This window comes from Podarcis pityusensis (assembly GCF_964106645.2).
Source record: "Podarcis pityusensis genome assembly, chromosome: 2".
NCBI lineage: Eukaryota > Metazoa > Chordata > Lepidosauria > Squamata > Lacertidae > Podarcis > Podarcis pityusensis.
Window position 1 is genome coordinate 114599287 of NC_138029.1, and position 18214 is coordinate 114617500.

Below are 18214 nucleotides of genomic sequence, written 5' to 3' on the forward strand. Positions count from 1 at the left end.
ACGAGATGGTTGGATAGTGTTCTCGAAGCTACCAGTATGAGTTTGACTAAACTGCGGGAGGCAGTGGAAGACAGAAGTGCCTGACGTGCTCTGGTCCAGGGGGTCATGAAGAGTCGGACACAACTAAATGACTAAACAACAACAACAACTACCTGCGGCTACTCTTGGGCCTTGTCCAGAGGCTTCAACGGGTGCAAAACAGCTAGACTGTTGATGCGGACAGACTGTTGTCTGCACATAATTCAGGTTATGCTCCAAAGTTTGCACCAACTGCCCATATGCTACCAGGCCAGGTTCAAAGTCCTTGTGTTGATTTGCATGGCCTTTTAACAACTGGGGTCGGGGATACTTAGCGATTCCTTTAATCCCTGCCTGATCACGGAAGCCTTCATAGAAGGGACCACATGGGTCATTTAGTCCAACCCCCTGCAACGCAGGCGGGAATCTTTCGCCCAACATTGGGCTTGAACCCACGACCCCACGATTAAAAGTCTCGTGCTCTACTGACTGAGCTATGTGGCCCTTCGGGGGAATCACTATTAGGGCTTGTATCCATCAGGTGTTGTGTGTGGATGGGCCCAATTTTTGGAACTCCCATTTGAGGTCAGATTGACAGTGCCCATATTATTGTTGTTGTTGTTGTTGTTTAGTTGTTTAGTCATGTCCAACTCTTTGTGACCCCATGGACCAGAGCACGCCAGGCACTCCTGTCTTCCACTGCCTCCCGCAGTTTAGTCAAACTCATGCTGGTAGCTTTGAGAACACTGTCCAACCATCTCGTCCTCTGCCATCTCCGTCTCCTTGTGCCCTCCATCTTTCCCAACATCAGGGTCTTTTCCAGGGAGCCAGTGTGGTGTAGTGGTTAAGAGCGGTAGTCTCGTGATCTGGGGAACCGGGTTCGCGTCTCCGCTCCTCCACATGCAGCTGCTGGGTGACCTTGGGCCAGTCACACTTCTTTGAAGTCCCTCAGCCCCACTCACCTCACAGAGTGTTCGTTGTGGGGGAGGAAGGGAAAGGAGAATGCTAGCCGCTTTGAGACTCCTTAAAGGGAGTGAAAGGCGGGATATCAAATCCAAACTCTTCTTCTTCTTCTTCATGAGGTGGCCAAAGTATTGGAGCCTCAGCTTCAGGATCTGTCCTTCCAGTGAGCACTCAGGGCTGATTTCCTTCAGAATGGATAGGTTTGATCTTCTTGCAGTCCATGGGATTTTGTACCTGTGGGAGAGAGAGACCAGGATACAAACACTGACACAAGTTGAGGGTTGCAAAATTGTTGGGCTAACTTACCGTACTTCACAAGGTTTTTGTTGAGGATGCAACTAACATACGGAAATGTTGTAACCCCCAGTGTCTCTACAGTGGCACATAAGGGGAAACAGGGTTACCGGATTTTCTCGCTGTTGTTAAGTAAGGGGAAGAGAATCTGCAGCTGGCAAACTTCTCCCTTCGCCTTTTCTTTCTGACAGGGCTCCAGTGGCTTTTGAAAGCTAACTTTGCCATACAGATAAATGTGGAGGTGCACATTGTGGAGGGGGGGGGCAAGCTCCTCCTCCTCCTCCGTTTCTTCTATAACATTTCGCTTGCTTTTCCCTATCAGATTGAGACTGTAAGTTCCTTGGGAGCAGGGACCTGTCTCGCGTTGCTTATGCAACTTGGTACGGTCAAATTCCAAACCTTCTGGATATTTTGGGTCGTCTTTGTTCTCCTTAATTCCTCTTTTTCATCCTGATTGTGAGCTGCCTTTGGACTTTAGAAGAAGGTGGGATAGAAATACTTTTAATAAATAGGACACTAAGCACGTTGGTGGTGCAGGAAATATTAATGGCTTCTGCACATGGACAAGGAAGCCATCAGTAAAAATCAATACAAATCAATACAAATCTTAGATTCCCCTCCCCACAAAAGCCTGGCCCCCCTAACCAAAATCCTGGCTGCACCTATGTGCTGTCTTAGTAGACCCTGTTCCATAAAAGGTAAAGGGACCCCTGACCATTAGGTCCAGTCGTGGCCGACTCTGGGGTTGCGGCGCTCATCTTGCTTTATTGGCCAAGGGAGCCGGAGTACAGTTTCCAGGTCATGTGGCCAGCTTCTGGCAAACCAGAGCAGCGCACGGAGACGCCGTTTCCCTTCCCGCTGGAGCGGTACCTATTTATCTACTTGCACTTTGACGTGCTTTCGAACTGCTAGGTTGGCAGGAGCTGGGACCGAACAACGGGAGCTCACCCTGTGGCAGGGATTCAAACCGCTGACCTTCTGATCAGGAAGTCCTAGGCTCGTGGTTTAACCCACAGCGCCACCCGCGTCCCAATTTTCATATTTTCATATGTTCCATATTTTGGAAATTAAGAAAGGCATCCCTTGGAGGAGGGAGAGTGGCCACCTGACTTTTCGGCTCTGGATCTGACCCACCTCAGCTCAGTATACCCCTAATCCCAGGCGATCAAGGTTATTGTGGATGTTCTTTCGCTTGGAGACAAGGAAGCTTTTATCCAGCTTCATTGAGTGACAAACCCCCAAATCGGTTTGAGTTTCTATTACAGTGGTACCTCGGGTTACAGACGCTTCAGGTTACAGACTCCACTAACCCAGAAATAGTGCTTCAGGTTAAGAACTTTGCTTCAGGATGAGAACAGAAATCGCGTGGCGGCAGCGGGAGGCCCCATTAGCTAAAGTAGTGCTTCAGGTTAAGAACAGACCTCCGGAACGAATTAAGTTCTTAACCCGAGGTACCACTGTTTGTGGGGCACCGCAAAACATGAGATATTCTCTGCAAAATGCTGCAAAAATATTTTTCAGGGGACTTTTTAGTGTTTGATATCCTATTGTGTTCTTACTAAAAAAAAATTGTTTGGTTTTTGGGGTGATACCTCCCCGTTTGAGTATCAATTAGTTTGGGGGCTGCTGCAAAACACGGGTTTTTTCTCTGCAAAACTGCTGCCAAACCTTGTCCCCGTTTTTTTTTGGTGGGGAGAGGGGGGGCCGATCCCCAATGTTGAGGTTCCGAGTTTTTTCCCCCTTCTCTTCGGGAAAACTTTGGAGCACGTAGAATGAGGCTGAAAATCAGGGTGGGTCCCGAAGAGAAACGAGAGAGGAGGAGAGGAGGAGGAGGGTGGAGGAGATGGCGCCCAGCCTCCGGCCGGGTCAAGGCGCCGCGCGGCCGGCGGGAGGGGGCGTGGCGTGGGCGTGGCCGCGCGGGCAGGGGGCGTGGCCAGGCTGAGAGGCAGGTGAGCGCAGCCAGCAGGTGTGTCTCTCAAGCGCCAGGCAGGGCGGCGGTGATGTCAAAGCGGGAGGAGGGAGGCTGGCAGGCAACTGCTAAGCAACAGGTTCCAGATCAGAATCTCCCTTTCGAAGCATTCGCCGCCGTCCTTGCACAGTCCTGGGATCAGGTGGCGACCCTGGGCCATGGGGAGCCAAGCCGTCAGCCCCTATGGTGAGTCCATTGTGTGTGGGGGGGGGGCGGTGGTCCCCAAGCTTCAGGACTCGGGGTGTTGTGATGGTGGGTGGCAAAACGGGGGAAACCCCCCCTTTTTTAAATCTGGAGAAATCGGCTTTGTGTGAGCGCGCGTGGAGTGTCTGGGGTGCAGGATGGGGGGGGGCAGGTGAGGATGGGAAGTTGGGATTGAAAGTGGAGTGTGTTGTGGGAGGGGGGCACCCAAAGCCAAATTCTCTGTTCTTTTTTCACCTGGGCAGAGCCAGGATTTATCTTAAGGGAGGGGCGGGACACCCACCTGTCGTCATCCTCTCTCTGCCTGGCTTAGTCGGAATGAAAAGTCCCCACGACAGTTGTTTGAAATTACTTTCTTTCGACCCCAAGTGCTCAGAAATTTTTTTCCCTACAGTTTCTACCCTAAGTATTTTTTATTTATTTACTTGATTAAGAGTGGGGGGGGGGAGGCAGCTGCCATGCCCCTGCCCCTCTGGCTACGCAAATGCCCCTCATCCACCATCTCTGAGATCTGGGGGGTGGAGGGGACGTATTTGTCTTAGATCAGGAAATAGTTTCGGAGGATGGTGAGTTTGGTGGCTTTGAAATAGGAACACAGCATTTTGGGAGAGGCTTTGGCGCCGGATGTGTTGGGCCACTTGGGATGGGCAAGGGGGAGAAAGTAGGAAACAGTTTTGGGTGGGTTTCAGAAACTTGAACACAAATCAGCAAATGACACGTGCCCTTTTGTTTTTGGTGGGGAGTTAACTGAGACAAGCTGGGCTCACGTGGATGTTTTATTTTATGCATTTAATTGATCCGGAGGAGTAAATGGAAAACCCACTTCCTTGTTACGGGCTGTTTGGGTCGGATTCAGCTCAAGCCGCTTCCAGGGTCCAGAAATGTGTGTTTGCATGTTTGGAGACGGAGTATCGGATCTCGTTTTTTGCATGCATGGTTGATATATTTTATTTGTATAGTGCCGTCAGTGGCGCGTGAGAAGTTCCCTGCCCCGAGGAGCTTAAAATCAAGCGTTTGACAAAAGGGGAGGGGACTGATTGTGGGGCGTGTTAGCACAGGCGAGGGGTAATATACTCAGTTCAGATAAACATCCTCAGGCTTAGGGGACATTTAAACTTGGTTCTGCTTCTAAACTGGACTGGGTGGGTGTGTGGAAAAAGAAAATGGATTTAAAAACTCTGAGAAACCCTGGGTTACATGATGGAAAAAAAGTTTTGCTAAACTTGGGTCTACAGCTGTTTTTGGACTACAACTCCCATCATCCCCAGCTAGCAGGACCCAGTGGTCAGGGATGGTGGGAACTGTAGTCCCAAAACAGCTGGAGACCAAAGCTTAGGAAACATGAATGTAGCCTTTAGCGGTGTTGTGAAGGCGCATTGGTAGAGGGAATGCTTTTCCTGCAAGAGGGTCTCTGGTTCAGTCCCTGATATCTTCAGCTGAAAAAAACAAATAGCCGGGATTCGAAACCCCAGAGAGCGACTCCCCCCAGCCAGAACAGACAGCTCTCAGCTTAGGTTGACCAGGAGTCCGGCTCCCAAGAACAAAGCAGCTAAAAAAATAAGTAGCATTTTTATAGCGCTTTAGAACACTCAGCAGAATGCCGTCTAGGTGGTTCTCTTGTGACGCTTACAACAACCTTGCAAGGGAGCCTAAGACTTGCCAATCGGAAGGTCGGCGGTTTGAATCCCTGCAACGGGGTGAGCTCCCATTGCTCGTTCCCTGCTCCTGCCAACCTAGCAGTTCGAAAGCACGTCAAAGTGCAAGTAGATAGATAGGTACCGCTCCAGCGGGAAGGTAAACGGTGTTTCCATGCGCTGCTCTGGTTCGCCAGAAGCGGCTTAGTCATGCTGGCCACATGACCCGGAAGCTGTACGCCGGCTCCCTCGGCCAATAAAGCGAGATGAGCGCTGCAACCCCAGAGTCGTCCGCGACTGGACCTAATGGTCTGGGGTCCCTTTACCTTTAAGAAGGGAAATGCACCCTCTGCTGTCTGCAAGAGAGAAGTATGGCTAGCACCACCAGGAAGCCCTTTTTGCTTATTATATACAGTGGTACCTCAGGTTACATACACTTCAGGTTACACACTCCGCTAACCCAGAAATAGTGCTTCAGGTTAAGAACTTTGCTTCAGGATAAGAACAGAAATTGGGCTCTGGCGGCGCGGCAGCAGCGGGAGGCCTCATTAGCTAAAGTGGTGCTTCAGGTTAAGAACAGTTTCAGGTTAAGAACGGACCTCCGGAACGAATTAAGTACTTAACCTGAGGTAGAAGAAGAAGAAGAAGAAGAAGAAGAAGAAGAAGAAGAAGAAGAGTTTGGATTTGATATCCCGCCTTTCACTCCCTTTAAGGAGTCTCAAAGCGGCTAACATTCTCCTTTCCCTTCCTCCCCCACAACAAACACTCTGTGAGGTGAGTGGGGCTGAGAGACTTCAAAGAAGTGTGACTGGCCCAAGGTCACCCAGCAGCTGCATGTGGAGGAGCAGGGAATCAAACCCGGTTCCCCAGATTACGAGTCCACCACTCTCAACCACTACACCACACTGGCTCTCTGTACCACTGTACCACTGTACTGCACTTTTGTAGAGGGGTAGAAAAAAAGAAAAGAAAGCCTAACGTGATAATTAAAAGGAAAGAAATGATAGGATGCTGGAATAGATGGGCCTTTTGCCAGATTCATCAGGGACTCTCCTTACGTACATATAGTAAAATTTAGAATTATGAATTCAACAATCAATTGCAGCTCTTGCAAACATGGCAGGTCTGCCTTTCCACTTTGAGTCTTATGGCACCTTAGATATGAACAAATGCCATTAGGGCATAGGTTTTGTGGGATAGAGTTTGGTTCATCAGATGTCTTGAGTTTAAACCGTCATTGGTAGGTGTATAGGCACATGTTTGCAAACAGTTGTAAGCTGTGAGGTCAGAGGGAAATGAAAGGCTCCGTCTTCGTCAAACATTTGAAGCTGTATCACCCCACTTTTAAAACAGGCTTCTTTGGGACTTCCCCTGAAGAATCCTGCGAACTGCCGCTTATTCAAGCTGCTGAGAGTTGTTCGGAGACCCCTCACAAAACTGCCGTTTCCCCCAAGTGGTTTAACAGCCAAATCCCTCTTCCCAGGAAACTCTGGGAGAGCAGTAGGGGTCTCTTGGCACACTTAACTATAGCTTCCTGGATTCTTTTGTGGAGAGGTGTGACAGTTTAAAGTGGTTTGATACTGCTTTGAATGTGTAGTGCTGATCGGCCCATAGTAACAATTTCAGTTAGAGCCGTGGCCATTTACAACATTGAGGACTGTGCTTCCTGCGCCCAGGTGGACATGAAAGCTGATGCCATGACAAAACTGGCTGACCTTTAAGGTGCCACAAGTCCTTTTGTTTGTCTTGTTGCAACAGGGTGCTTTGCTGGAAATCATCCCACTTCTGAAACCTTTGGGTCTCCTCCTGCTCGCAAGTTTTCCACAGCTGACCGCATGACATTATTGTCATCGAAAGGCCGGATGTGTTTTCCCCAGGCTTGCCATTCTTGGGAGAAATCCATTAAAAAAACCACAAAACCACTTGGCAACCTGTAATTTATCGTTATTTTTATATCCTGCCTTTCATCTTAGGGTCTGGAGGTGATTCCCACCTCCCTATTCTGTTTTCACAATGACCCTGCAAAGTGGTTAAGGCTGAGAGTTGCTGAGTGGCCCACAGTTGCCCAGTGAACTTAATGACTGATTTGAACCCCAGTCTCCCCGGTCCTAGTTCAGCACTCTAACCAACAAACCACAGTGGCTCCACCTGTCTGTGATATCTGAAATACAGTGGTACCTCTGGTTGCGAACAGGATCCGTTCTGGAGTCCTGTTCACAACATGAAAGGAACGCAACCCACGCCTGCGTGTCTGCGCACATACGGATCGCGATTCGCCGCTTCTGCGCATGTGTATAATGTCATTTTGCGCGTCTGCGAATGCGTGAGCGACGAAACCTGGAAGTAACCCTTTCCAGTACTTCTGGGTCGCCACGGGACACAACCTGAAAACACGCAGCCTGAAGCGGACATAACAAGAGATATGACTGTATCCATTTTTTATTTTTTTGCAATATTAAGTTCCCAACATCGTGCCTTCTTCATCTTGATATCATTTCTTTTTGGGAAGGTTCATACCCAAGACTCAGTTATCCTCTCTGTCTTGCTAACAGCATGATGACGGACTGAGTCCAGCCTGCTGTACTCAATTACAATAATGTTAATTATTTTGGTATCTCTTGCTGAGTTGCTTTCTGTTAATGGAAAGAGAGTAGAGTGTCAGGCTGCGTATATAAAGTTAGCAAATAAACAGCTACTCCAGAAAATCAACAGTCTACGTCATAAGTTGCTTCAAGGCATAATAGTTAAACGTTTAACACCAGTTGCGTGGTTACTGGCTGTAAAACACTTACACAATATTGCGAGTTGAAGTTATCCACTTCAGGCTCCTTCCTGATCCTGGATTCCACAAATGCCTCTATCATAGCTTTCCCTTCCTAGAAACCATTCTTGGAATTTATAGAGTGAGGGCAGCATAGCCATTCGTATGAATAATGTTTTTGGGCGCATTTTGGCAAACACCCCCTTGGCAAACACTAATATTTTGGTGGAGAAATGTAGGTCTTTCCGTTGTCACTTGGAAGGAGGAAACCAGGAAGTGAGAGAGTGGACAGCTCACTCTGAATGTAAGCAAGCAAACAATAAACAGGAGAGTCATTTTGAAAGAATCATTTATATAGCTTTCCAACTTTTGGTCTTGGGATCAGAGTTCAGGGGAAAGGCCAAGAGTCGTGGGGGGGGGGGGGGAGGCATAGGGCAGAATGCTAGCATCCCTCCTTATGGGCCTTCCCTTTCTTTCCTCTGGAGCAGCGGTTCTCAACTTGTGGGTCCTCAGATGTTGTTGGACTACAACTCCCATCATCCCTGAGCTCTGGCCTTGCTAGCTAGGGGTGATGGGAGTTGTAGTTCAACAACATCTGGGGACCCACGGGTTGAGAAAGGCTGCGAGTCTGGAGGAATTTTGGGGAACTTCCAAAAGACCTGTTTGCTGAGCAATCCATCCTGGTAGGTTTGTGGTGGAGGTTAGGGTGAGGGTTACATCCCAGCAATGGTTATCTTGCACTTTTCCTGCAAAGTGTTTTAAGGTAAAGGTAAAGGTACCCCTGCCTGTACGGGCCAGTCTTGCCGGACTCTAGGGTTGTGCGCTCATCTCACTCTAGAGGCCGGGAGCCAGCGCTGTCCGCAGACACTTCCGGGTCACGTGGCCAGCGTGACGAAGCTACTCTGGTGAGCCAGAGCCGCACATGGAAACGCCGTTTACCTTCCCGCTAGTAAGCGATCCCTATTTATCTACTTGCACCCGAGGGTGCTTTTGAACTGCTAGGTTGGCAGGCGCTGGGACCGAGCAACGGGAGCGCACCCCGTCGCGGGGATTTGAACCGCCGACCATACGATTGGCAAGTCCTAGGCGCTGAGGTTTAACCCACAGCGCCACCCGTGTCCCGCAAAGTGTTTTACTCATCCTGTAAAGCAGGGGTAGGCAAACTAAGGCCCGGGGACCGGATCCGGCCCATTTGCCTTCTCAATCCGGCCCGCGGACGATCCGGGAAGCAGCTTTTTACATGAGTAAAATGTGTCCTTTTATTTAAAATGCTTCTCTGGGTTATTTGTGGGGCCTGCCTATTGTTTTTACATGAGTAGAATGTGTGCTTTTATTTAAAATGCATCTCTGGGTTATTTGTGGGGCATAGGAATTCGTTCATTATTATTTTTTTCTCCAAAATATAGTCTGGCCCACCACATGGTCTGAGGGACGGTGGACCAGCCCACGGCTGAAAAAGGTTGCTGACCCCTGCCGTAAAGTAATTTTAGAGGTCTTTAAAACTTTCATTCAGCAGAGCATGAGACTCTTAATCTCAGGGTTGTGGGTTCGAGTTCTGTGCTGGGTAAAAGATGGGGTTGGACTAAATGACTCTTGGGGGGGTGGTATCCTGGATCTTGTGTTGGGGGGTGTTGGGGCAGGTAGTGGTCCTAAGACAAAAGGCTGGAGTGTTTATCCAGGAGGGTGTGTAGCTGAACAAGATCTAAAAGGTGAATAAGGCGGATATTTGCTCACCTCAGTCCAGACTGAGACAAGGAAGTGCAGCAGCCTTTCGCAGGCAAACGATAAAGTCAGTCAAGGTTGTTATGGAAAGGGCAGTTTCCTTCTTCAGGGAACAAAACTCTCTTTAAATGGAAGCAGGAGATAAGCTAGCTTTGATTTTTGTTTTATTTAACTACATGTATATACATGCTGGAACGTAACAAATACTTCCGGTTAGTTTACCAGAAATATTGGCGTTATCAACAAAAAGCAGTTGAAAACAAGCAGTTTAAAAACATTTGAAGAGCAATTAAAACCAGCAATGAACAAAAAAGACATTAAAACGTGTAAACATGGTTTGTTTTTGATTTATTATGTATTTTGGATTCTCATGTCGAATTTTGCTGTTGCGAGCCACACTGAGATCTTCGGATGAAGGACAGTATACAAATTAAATTTTTAAAAAACAGTGAATAAAAATGATAATAAAATAATAATATATGCCAGATGTCAAAAGGCAGGGAATTCCAGTGTTTCTGTAGATGGTAGTTTCTCCAGCTTCACTCTGGAGCTTTATTGATAGGGGTTAAGTTGCCAAAAGGCAGTAGTCATTGCCACAGCTTGTGGCAGTGAGTTCCATAGGAATTTGTGCACTGTGTGGAAAAAACCACCCTTATTTTATGTCCTCCTCAAATCTACTGACAAACAACTTCACCAGGTGACACCTGAGTACTTATATTGGGAGACATTTCTCCCTCTCTCCCCCCACAACATTCTGAAAACCTGAAATGTGATGACCAGCTGTGATCTCTCAGTGGGATGAGGTAGAGACTCTGCACGGGCTCAGAGGTCCCTTCCTCTTTATTGTGCCCCATGTTATTTAGAGTTAAGTTTTATAGCTGTGAATCTGTGCACCTCTGGGAACAGAATGCATCATAATAAAATATTGCCCATTAAAAATAGAGTGTTTTCACCTTTCTTGCAACCCAGACGCAAAACACTCCGGGGTAACATGGCGATTTGCACCTGCCACATCGCCATCAATGAACAGGGAGTGTCCTCCTCCTGACAATTCAGTTATTTAGCATTCATCCTGATGGGCTTGCACAAAGCTTACGCGGTGCCTCGATGATGCACAGCCTTTGTTGAGCGTTTGTTCCAGTTTGTTCGCAGGGCGGTTATATGGCAATGAGCATTCATGCATCTCTTTGTTACTCATTCACCTGTTCCACGCTTCACAGTGGATTTCCCTGCCATGTTCCAAACTGCAAAAAGTCTACTTTTTGCACTTTTTTTGGATTTGTTTCACTAGGGGGATAGAGTGCTTTAAACGCACTAACTTAAACCTCCTGTGTGCGCTTGGCTAGCTCCTGCAAAATACCTGAAACTTTGGAGACACCCTAAGCAAATGCTGTACTTAAATAAAGGCAGAAGCAAGCAGGAAGGAATTGGATCATTGCTTTTGTGGTTCTTATGGGGAAACATAGCCAGTCAGATGCATGGCCACAGTGGTTTGGTATGAGGAAACCCAAGGCTTTTTTAAAGGTGTCCTCACACTTGTTTATTTAATGCTTTTCTATCCTTCCATTGTCCTCCCTGCTGAGTTCTGCAAGGGGAAAAGCCGAGTGTTCAAGGGGACAGTGGAGGCGAAATAAGGAGTTGGCTCTGGCCTGGCAATCGCTCTGGGTCCAGCCACTGTTGCATACTCTCCAACATTTATCCAATGACAATAGGGACGTTGTATTCCATAATAACAATGTTATAAGAAAAACTGCTCCATTTCCCTTATGGAGTATTCCAGAGCACATATACAGTGGTACCTCAGGTTACAAACGCTTCAGGTTACAGACTCCGCTAACCCGGAAGTAGTACCTCAGGTTAAGAACTTTACCTCAGGATGAGAGCAGAAATTGTGCGGCGGCCACAGGAGGCCCCATTAGCTAACGTGGTACCTCAGGTTAAGAACAGTTTCAGGTTAAGAATGGACCTCCGGAACGAATTAAGTTCCACTGTAGAGTCCTTAAGTGGGTTCCCTATTGGTATGAGAAATAACATAGGACAACCAGAATAGATTGAGAAGCAAAGCAGCTAGTAAGCCTGATCTTTATTAAAGGAACTGTTGCAACAGGGTCCCCACTCACCCCATGCAGGAGAGAGGAGAACCCTGAACAATGGTGCGCAAGCCCCTATATAGGCTTTTGAAATTGCCCACCCTGTGGCCCAAGACCCCCCTCCAAAAAAAATCATACATACAGGCAGTCTACAGCTGAAATCCTGTTTGCCAGGATACCTGATAATAGTCACTGGTTGCATTACCTGGGCAGTCTGGCCATTCTTTTGTGATAGTTAATACTTTAGGTCCTGAATCCTGGTCACAGGCTCACCCTATTCATACACAAATACACGCCCTTACGACAGGATTTGCCACCAAAATGACAATGGGAAGACTTTCCCCATTTGCTTCCCTTACTGCAGAGGAATATTTGAGGTTGTTGGGAGAGTCAAAATGGCTTCAGGATTGCTCTCCCATACTATTTCAGACACATGGTTCATATATTTTGATATGTGTGCATTTATGAATATTCTATATGTGAGACCTCAAAATTCTTATAACAATAATAATTTTATTATTTCTACCCCGTTCATCTGACTGGGTTGCTCCAGTCATTCTGGGCAGCTTCCAACATATATAAAAACATAATAAAAACATTAAACATAAAAAACACTTCCCTGTACAGCCTTCAGTTGTCTTCCAAAGGTTGTGTAGTTACTTATCTCCTTGACTCCGGGGTTGCATAACCCCACACCCTCAAACATTTCTCTCATGACAATAGGGATGTCCTAAGGAAAAGAGGGGGACGCTGTGGGTTAAACCACAGAGCCTAGGACTTGCCAATCAGAAGGTTGGTGGTTCGAATCCCCGCGATGGGGTGAGCGTCCATTGCTCGGTCCCTGCTCCTGCCAGCCTAGCAGTTCGAAAGCACGTCAAAGTGCAAGTTGATAAATAGGTACCACTCTGGCGGGAAGGTAAACGGCATTTCCGTGCGCTGCTCTGGTTTGCCAGAAGCAGCTCAGTCCTGCTGGCCACATGACCCGGAAACTGTACGCCGGCTCCCTCAGCCAATAAAGCGAGATGAGCGCTGCAACCCCAGAGTCGGCGACGACTGGACCGAATGGCCAGGGGTCCCTTTACCTTTAAGGAAAAGCGGGATGTTCCGGGATCAAACTTGAAACTGGAAAATAGAGACACTTGGAGGGTCTCCTGTTGGCTCTGCTGCCTTTTCACTTACCAGTCACCACTGTATTAATGGATATGACCAACTTGGGTACATTAATTTAAGTAGGTCTACTCTTAAGCGAAACGTGTTTGGCGGATGCAGGTGTGAGTTGAAAGGAAATTGTGTCTTTTTCTTGTTGCTTTCGTTAAATGTCTAGGAAGCAGAACCCCTTGTGAGTGTCTGGAGGCGGTTGGAGGATGGATGGCGGCTAACAGATTGAGGTTGAATCCTGACAAGACAGAAGTACTGTTTTTGGGGGGACAGGAGGCGGGTGGGTGTGGAGGACCCCCTGGTCCTGAATGGGGTAACTGTGCCCCTGAAGGACCAGGTGCGCAGCCTGGGAGTCATTTTGGACTCACAGCTGTCCATGGAGGCACAGGTCAAATCTGTGTCCAGGGCAGCTGTTTACCAGCTCCACCTGGTACGTAGGCTGAGACCCTATCTGCCTGTGCACTGTCTTGCCAGAGTGGTGCATGCTCTGGTTATCTCCCGCTTGGACTACTGCAATGCGCTCTATGTGGGGTTACCTTTGAAGGCGACTCGGAAACTACAACTAATCCAGAATGCGGCAGCTAGACTGGTGACTGGGAGTGGCTGCCGAGACCATATAACACCGGTCTTGAAAGACCTACATTGGCTCCCAGTACGTTTCCGAGCACAATTCAAAGTGTTGGTGCTGACCTTTAAAGCCCTAAACGGCCTCGGTCCAGTATACCTGAAGGAGCGTCTCCACCCCCATCATTCTGCCCGGACGCTGAGGTCCAGTGCCGAGGGCCTTCTGGCAGTTCCCTCATTGCGAGAAGCAAAGCTACAGGGAACCAGGCAGAGGGCCTTCTCGGTAGTGGCGCCCACCCTGTGGAACGCCCTTCCAGCATATGTCAAAGCGATAAACAACTACCTGACATTCAGAAGACATCTTGAGGCAGCCCTGTTCAGGGAAGTTTTTAACCTGTGATATTTTACTGTATTTTTTGTTTCTATGGAAGCTGCCCAGAGTGGCTGGGGAGGCCCAGCCAGATGGGCGGGGTATAAATAATAAATTATTATTATTATTATTATTGGCGATGGACTGCCAATTGCGCAGAGATCTAAAAACGTGTCCCAATTGACTTTTACACTCACTGTTGGGTTATATGGTTCCATTAAAGTTGATGGCTTTATGGCTTGAGAGAGGCTTTCCTGAAAGCTGTATCTCTTGTCATAAACCGGATTATGCAGACCCTAACCACCTGAATGTATGCTGCTCCTCACGCCACCAACGTCCTGAGGACAAGCCCAGAGCAATTCTGGCCTGAAATCAAAGGATGTTTCTTGATCTCTTTCTCTCCAGGAATGTTCAGGGTGAGGCTTCATTACTGTGAATGGCCTTCAGACCTTAGGGATGCACTCCCAAACCATAAAACACTTGGGCATCCCTCAAGGCAGCCATTTAAAACAGTTCAGGGACAGATGTAGGTTTGAAGGTCAGGTGCCCTCAAAGCAGAGGGCCCCAGCAGCAGGGAGCTGAGTGTAGCCGCCATCTTGATTTATCATCTGTGCCCTGGAGGTGATTTAGGGTTGCCCCATGTCCCCTTTTTCCAGGACACATCCTGTTTTTCATGGGCATGTAAAAGGAGAGTAGTCATAGCGATCCATAGTTAAAAGTAGAAGTTGGCGAATGTGTCCTCTTTTTTTGCTCTTCAGACTATGGCATCCCTACCTGTACTGTGGTACCTCGGGTTACATACACTTCAGGTTACAGACTCCACTAACCCAGAAATATTGCTTCAGATTAAGAACTTTGCTTCAGGATGAAAACAGAAATCATGCTCCAGCCGCACAGCAGCAGCAGGAGGCCCCATTAGCTAAAGTGGTGCTTCAGGTTAAGAACAGTTTCAGGTTAAGTGCGGACCTCTGGAACGAATTTAAGTACTTGACCTGAGGTACCACTGTATTATGGAAAATTCAAATGGTGACTAGACCAAGCTGAGGCTATTCAGAACCAAAAGATGTTTTTCAAAGGGATTCTCAAAGCAGGTTTGGACAACGGGCCTGACAGCAAACCAAGGTTTTCGACTTCCGAAAGTGTTCGAAAACCAAGGCACGGCTTCCAGTTGGCCACAGGAGCTTCCTGAACTCAATCGAAAGCCGCCTCAGACGTTCAGCTTCCGAAAAACGTTTGAAAACCAGCATTTGGGAGCCAAAACATTTGAGTCACAAGGCGTTTGAGAACCAAGCTATGACTGTACTGACTCTGGCTGGCACTACCCCTAGGCAGAGTGAGGTAGCTTGGTTGTCAGTAAAGCTCAGCAGGGACAAATTTGACTCAGTGTGTACTTAAAGGTGAACCTATGCAGTTCGCATTGTCCAAAATAATACGTGGACTGACATACAGCCACTTTTTACAATTCACGCATCTCCAAATTCCGCAACGCGGTTCTCCGGCCAATTAACGTGTACCAAAATGCCAGAGGAAAAAGTGGGCACAGAACCGCATGTAAACAATTTTACATTTGTGTTATAGGCTAGTTTCTAAACATACACACCCCTCTGCCTGCTCCATCCAGACGAGCAAGAGGTGTTCCTGGAGTCCGAGGACACATTCCAGCCAGGCAAAAGTACTTGAGGATATGAGGAGTGTGACTTGGAAAGACGGGGCATCATCTGGGAGGAAGATTGAGGTTCCTCACATGAAAAAGAAGCCTGCTAGTTCAGTCTGAGGGCCCACCTAGGCCAGGATCCTGTTCTCACAGTGGCCAACTAGGTGCCCCAAAGCGAAGCCCAGAACCAGGACCTGAACATAGCAGCCTGTCTCCCCAGATGGCTGAGCAGACTTTATTTAGTTTGTATATTTATGCTCTCTTGGTTACATGACTTGAACACTAGCAGAATTAACCCTTAGCTGTGCACTGAATGATCCCTGCTGTTGCGCTTTCTTCCGCCATTTTATTACAGTGGTACCTCAGGTTAAGTACTTAATTCATTCCTGAGGTCTGTTCTTAACCTGAAACTGTCCTTAACCTGAAGCACCACTTTAGCGTAATGGGGCCTCCTGCTGCCGCCGCACCGCCGGAGCACAATTTCTGTTCTCATCCTGAAGCAAAGTTCTTAACCTGAAGCACTATTTCTGGGTTAGCGGAGTCTGTAACCTGAAGCGTATGTAACCTGAGGTACCACTGTATATGTCCCCGCTTTTCTTGAATGAATGCGTTCAGTCCTTCACGAATCTGGACACTCCTTTTCTTAAGTCATCCAAGCAGTTGAGGAACTTTACAATGTACAAACCTAGCGTTGAGTCCATAGCTGAACCGGGCTTCATCTATGCACCTGTGACCAGGTATTGGCCCTTGAATTGTAGAGCAGGCCACGTCTCTGACGACAAACTTGTCGGACTAGAAATCTGAGTGTTTCCCATGCTGAGCAGCCTGCAGAGGGAAAGCCTTCCTCTCTAGGGAAAGCCTGGAACGCTCATTGCCCTGCTGTACCCATTCATTTTATGCATTTGCAGTCAACAGCAAACTAATGACCGCCCATAGCATTCCTCTTGCCACATTGTAATTACTATGATTTATTCTTCCTCTGTATGGTAAATGCAGTGTGCTGGAGTTGCGCAGGGCAATCGCAGGTCAAGGGGTAAGGGATTGCATCCTGTGGTCAAGTCTGGGGGGGGGAAGGGGGAGGGCTTGAATCGGTGGGGCTTACAATCCGATCCTGTCTGTATTGACTACTACAACATGCCACATGTGGGGCTGCCTTTAAAGTCAGCATGGGGGGGGGGGTTAGAAGGAAGCTGGCAGTAAACCACACCGTGCAAGTTGGAATTGACTCTTTGTTTATCTTGTGATTTAAAACAAAACAAAACATGGCCTCTGGGAAGACGGCGTCCCGGATTTTGGCTTCAAAGTGTTCAAATCTCCTTGTGAGAGATTTGTGGGATTTCCTTCTATGCTTCCTGGGTGGAGGCAACTGTTTCCCTTATGCGCTTTCTGGGAAGAGAACCTCCCCGCTTCTGTGTTTACCATGAGGGAAGGAGTCCTTTGCCTCTTTGCAAAGGATTACTACAGATTGCGGCTAGTGTGTGTGTGTGTGTGTGTGTGTGTGTGTGCTCTGCTTCAAAACCTAGCAGTGGGAGCGACCTGGATGCAGAGCAAGCCCTAATACAGGCATGTCCAAAGTCCGTTTCAGGGGCCTAATCTGGCCCGCCAGTCGGTTTAATCTGGCACCTGTGGCAGTTTATTTCCTGGGGTAAAATTCTAAAAACCCCTGAACAATTTCAATCCTAAAAAAAGCTCAAAAATTGTGGTTGGCCCTTTGGTCAGACCTCACGTCCCTTCACTTCATCAAATCCGGCCCTCTTTGAAAATTTTTTGGACACCACTGCCCTAATAAAACACTGGTCCTGAAAGACCTACATTGGCTCCCAGTACATTTCCGAGCACAATTCAAAACATTGGTGCTGACCTTTAAAGCCCTAAACGGCCTCGGCCCAGTATACCTGAAGGAGCGTCTCCACTCCCATCGTTCAGCCCGACGCTGAGGTCCAGCGCCGAGGGCCTTCTGGCAGTTCCCTCATTGCGAGAAGCAAAGCTACAGGGAACCAGGCACAGGGCCTTCTCGGTAGTGGCACCTGGCCTGTGGAACGCCCTCCCATCAGATGTCAAGGAAATAACTACAGTGGTGCCTCGCAAGACGAAAAGAATCCGTTCCGCGAGTCTCTTCGTCTTGCGGGTTTTTTCGTCTTGCGAAGCAAGCCCATTAGTGGTTTAGCGGATTAGCGCTACAGTATTAGCGGCTTAGCGGGCTTAGCGGATCAGCTGATAAGCGGCTTAGCGATCAGCTGTTAAGCGGCTTAACGATCAGCTGATAAGCGGCTTAGCGATCAGCTGTTAAGCGGCTTAGCCGATCAGCTGATAAGTGGTTTAGCGGCTTGGGAAAAAGGGGGGGAAAAGGAAAAAAAACCCGCAGGAACTCGCAAGACATTTTCGTCTTGCGAAGCAAGCACATAGGAAATTCGTTTTGCGAAGCACCTCCAAAACGGAAAACCCTTTCGTCTAGCGGGTTTTCCGTCTTGCGAGGCATTCGTCTTGCGGGGCACCACTGTATCTGACTTTTAGAAGACATCTGCAGGCAGCCCTGTTTAGCGAAGTTTTTATCGTGTTTTTATTAAGTTGGGAGTTGCCCAGAGTGACTGGGGAGGCCTGGCCAGATGGGCGAGGTATAACTAATGAATTATTATTACTATTATTATTTATTTATTACTAATGGGGACCTACCCAAAGGCTGCCTAGAAATGTCCCTTCATCCAAAGTTGTAGCCGTGTAGCTCTTCATAGGAGAACCTCATACCAGGCATATAACCGAGAAGGCTGAACTGAGAATCTCATGGAAGGCTTCCCACGGCATTTATTTATTTTATT

General features: G+C 48.0%; 1 protein-coding gene across 1 annotated transcript in view; it reads left to right on the plus strand.

The window, feature by feature from the left end:
• Nucleotides 1–3263: 3263 nt before the first annotated feature.
• SLC44A4 (solute carrier family 44 member 4) overlaps nucleotides 3264–18214 on the plus strand; it is a 59283-nt gene continuing 44332 nt past the window's right edge. Inside the window, exon 1 of the mRNA XM_080991983.1 lies at nucleotides 3264–3430. Within this exon, the coding sequence (XP_080848109.1) occupies nucleotides 3403–3430 (28 nt within the window). The 5' untranslated portion in view covers nucleotides 3264–3402. The remainder of the gene's footprint in view (nucleotides 3431–18214) is intronic.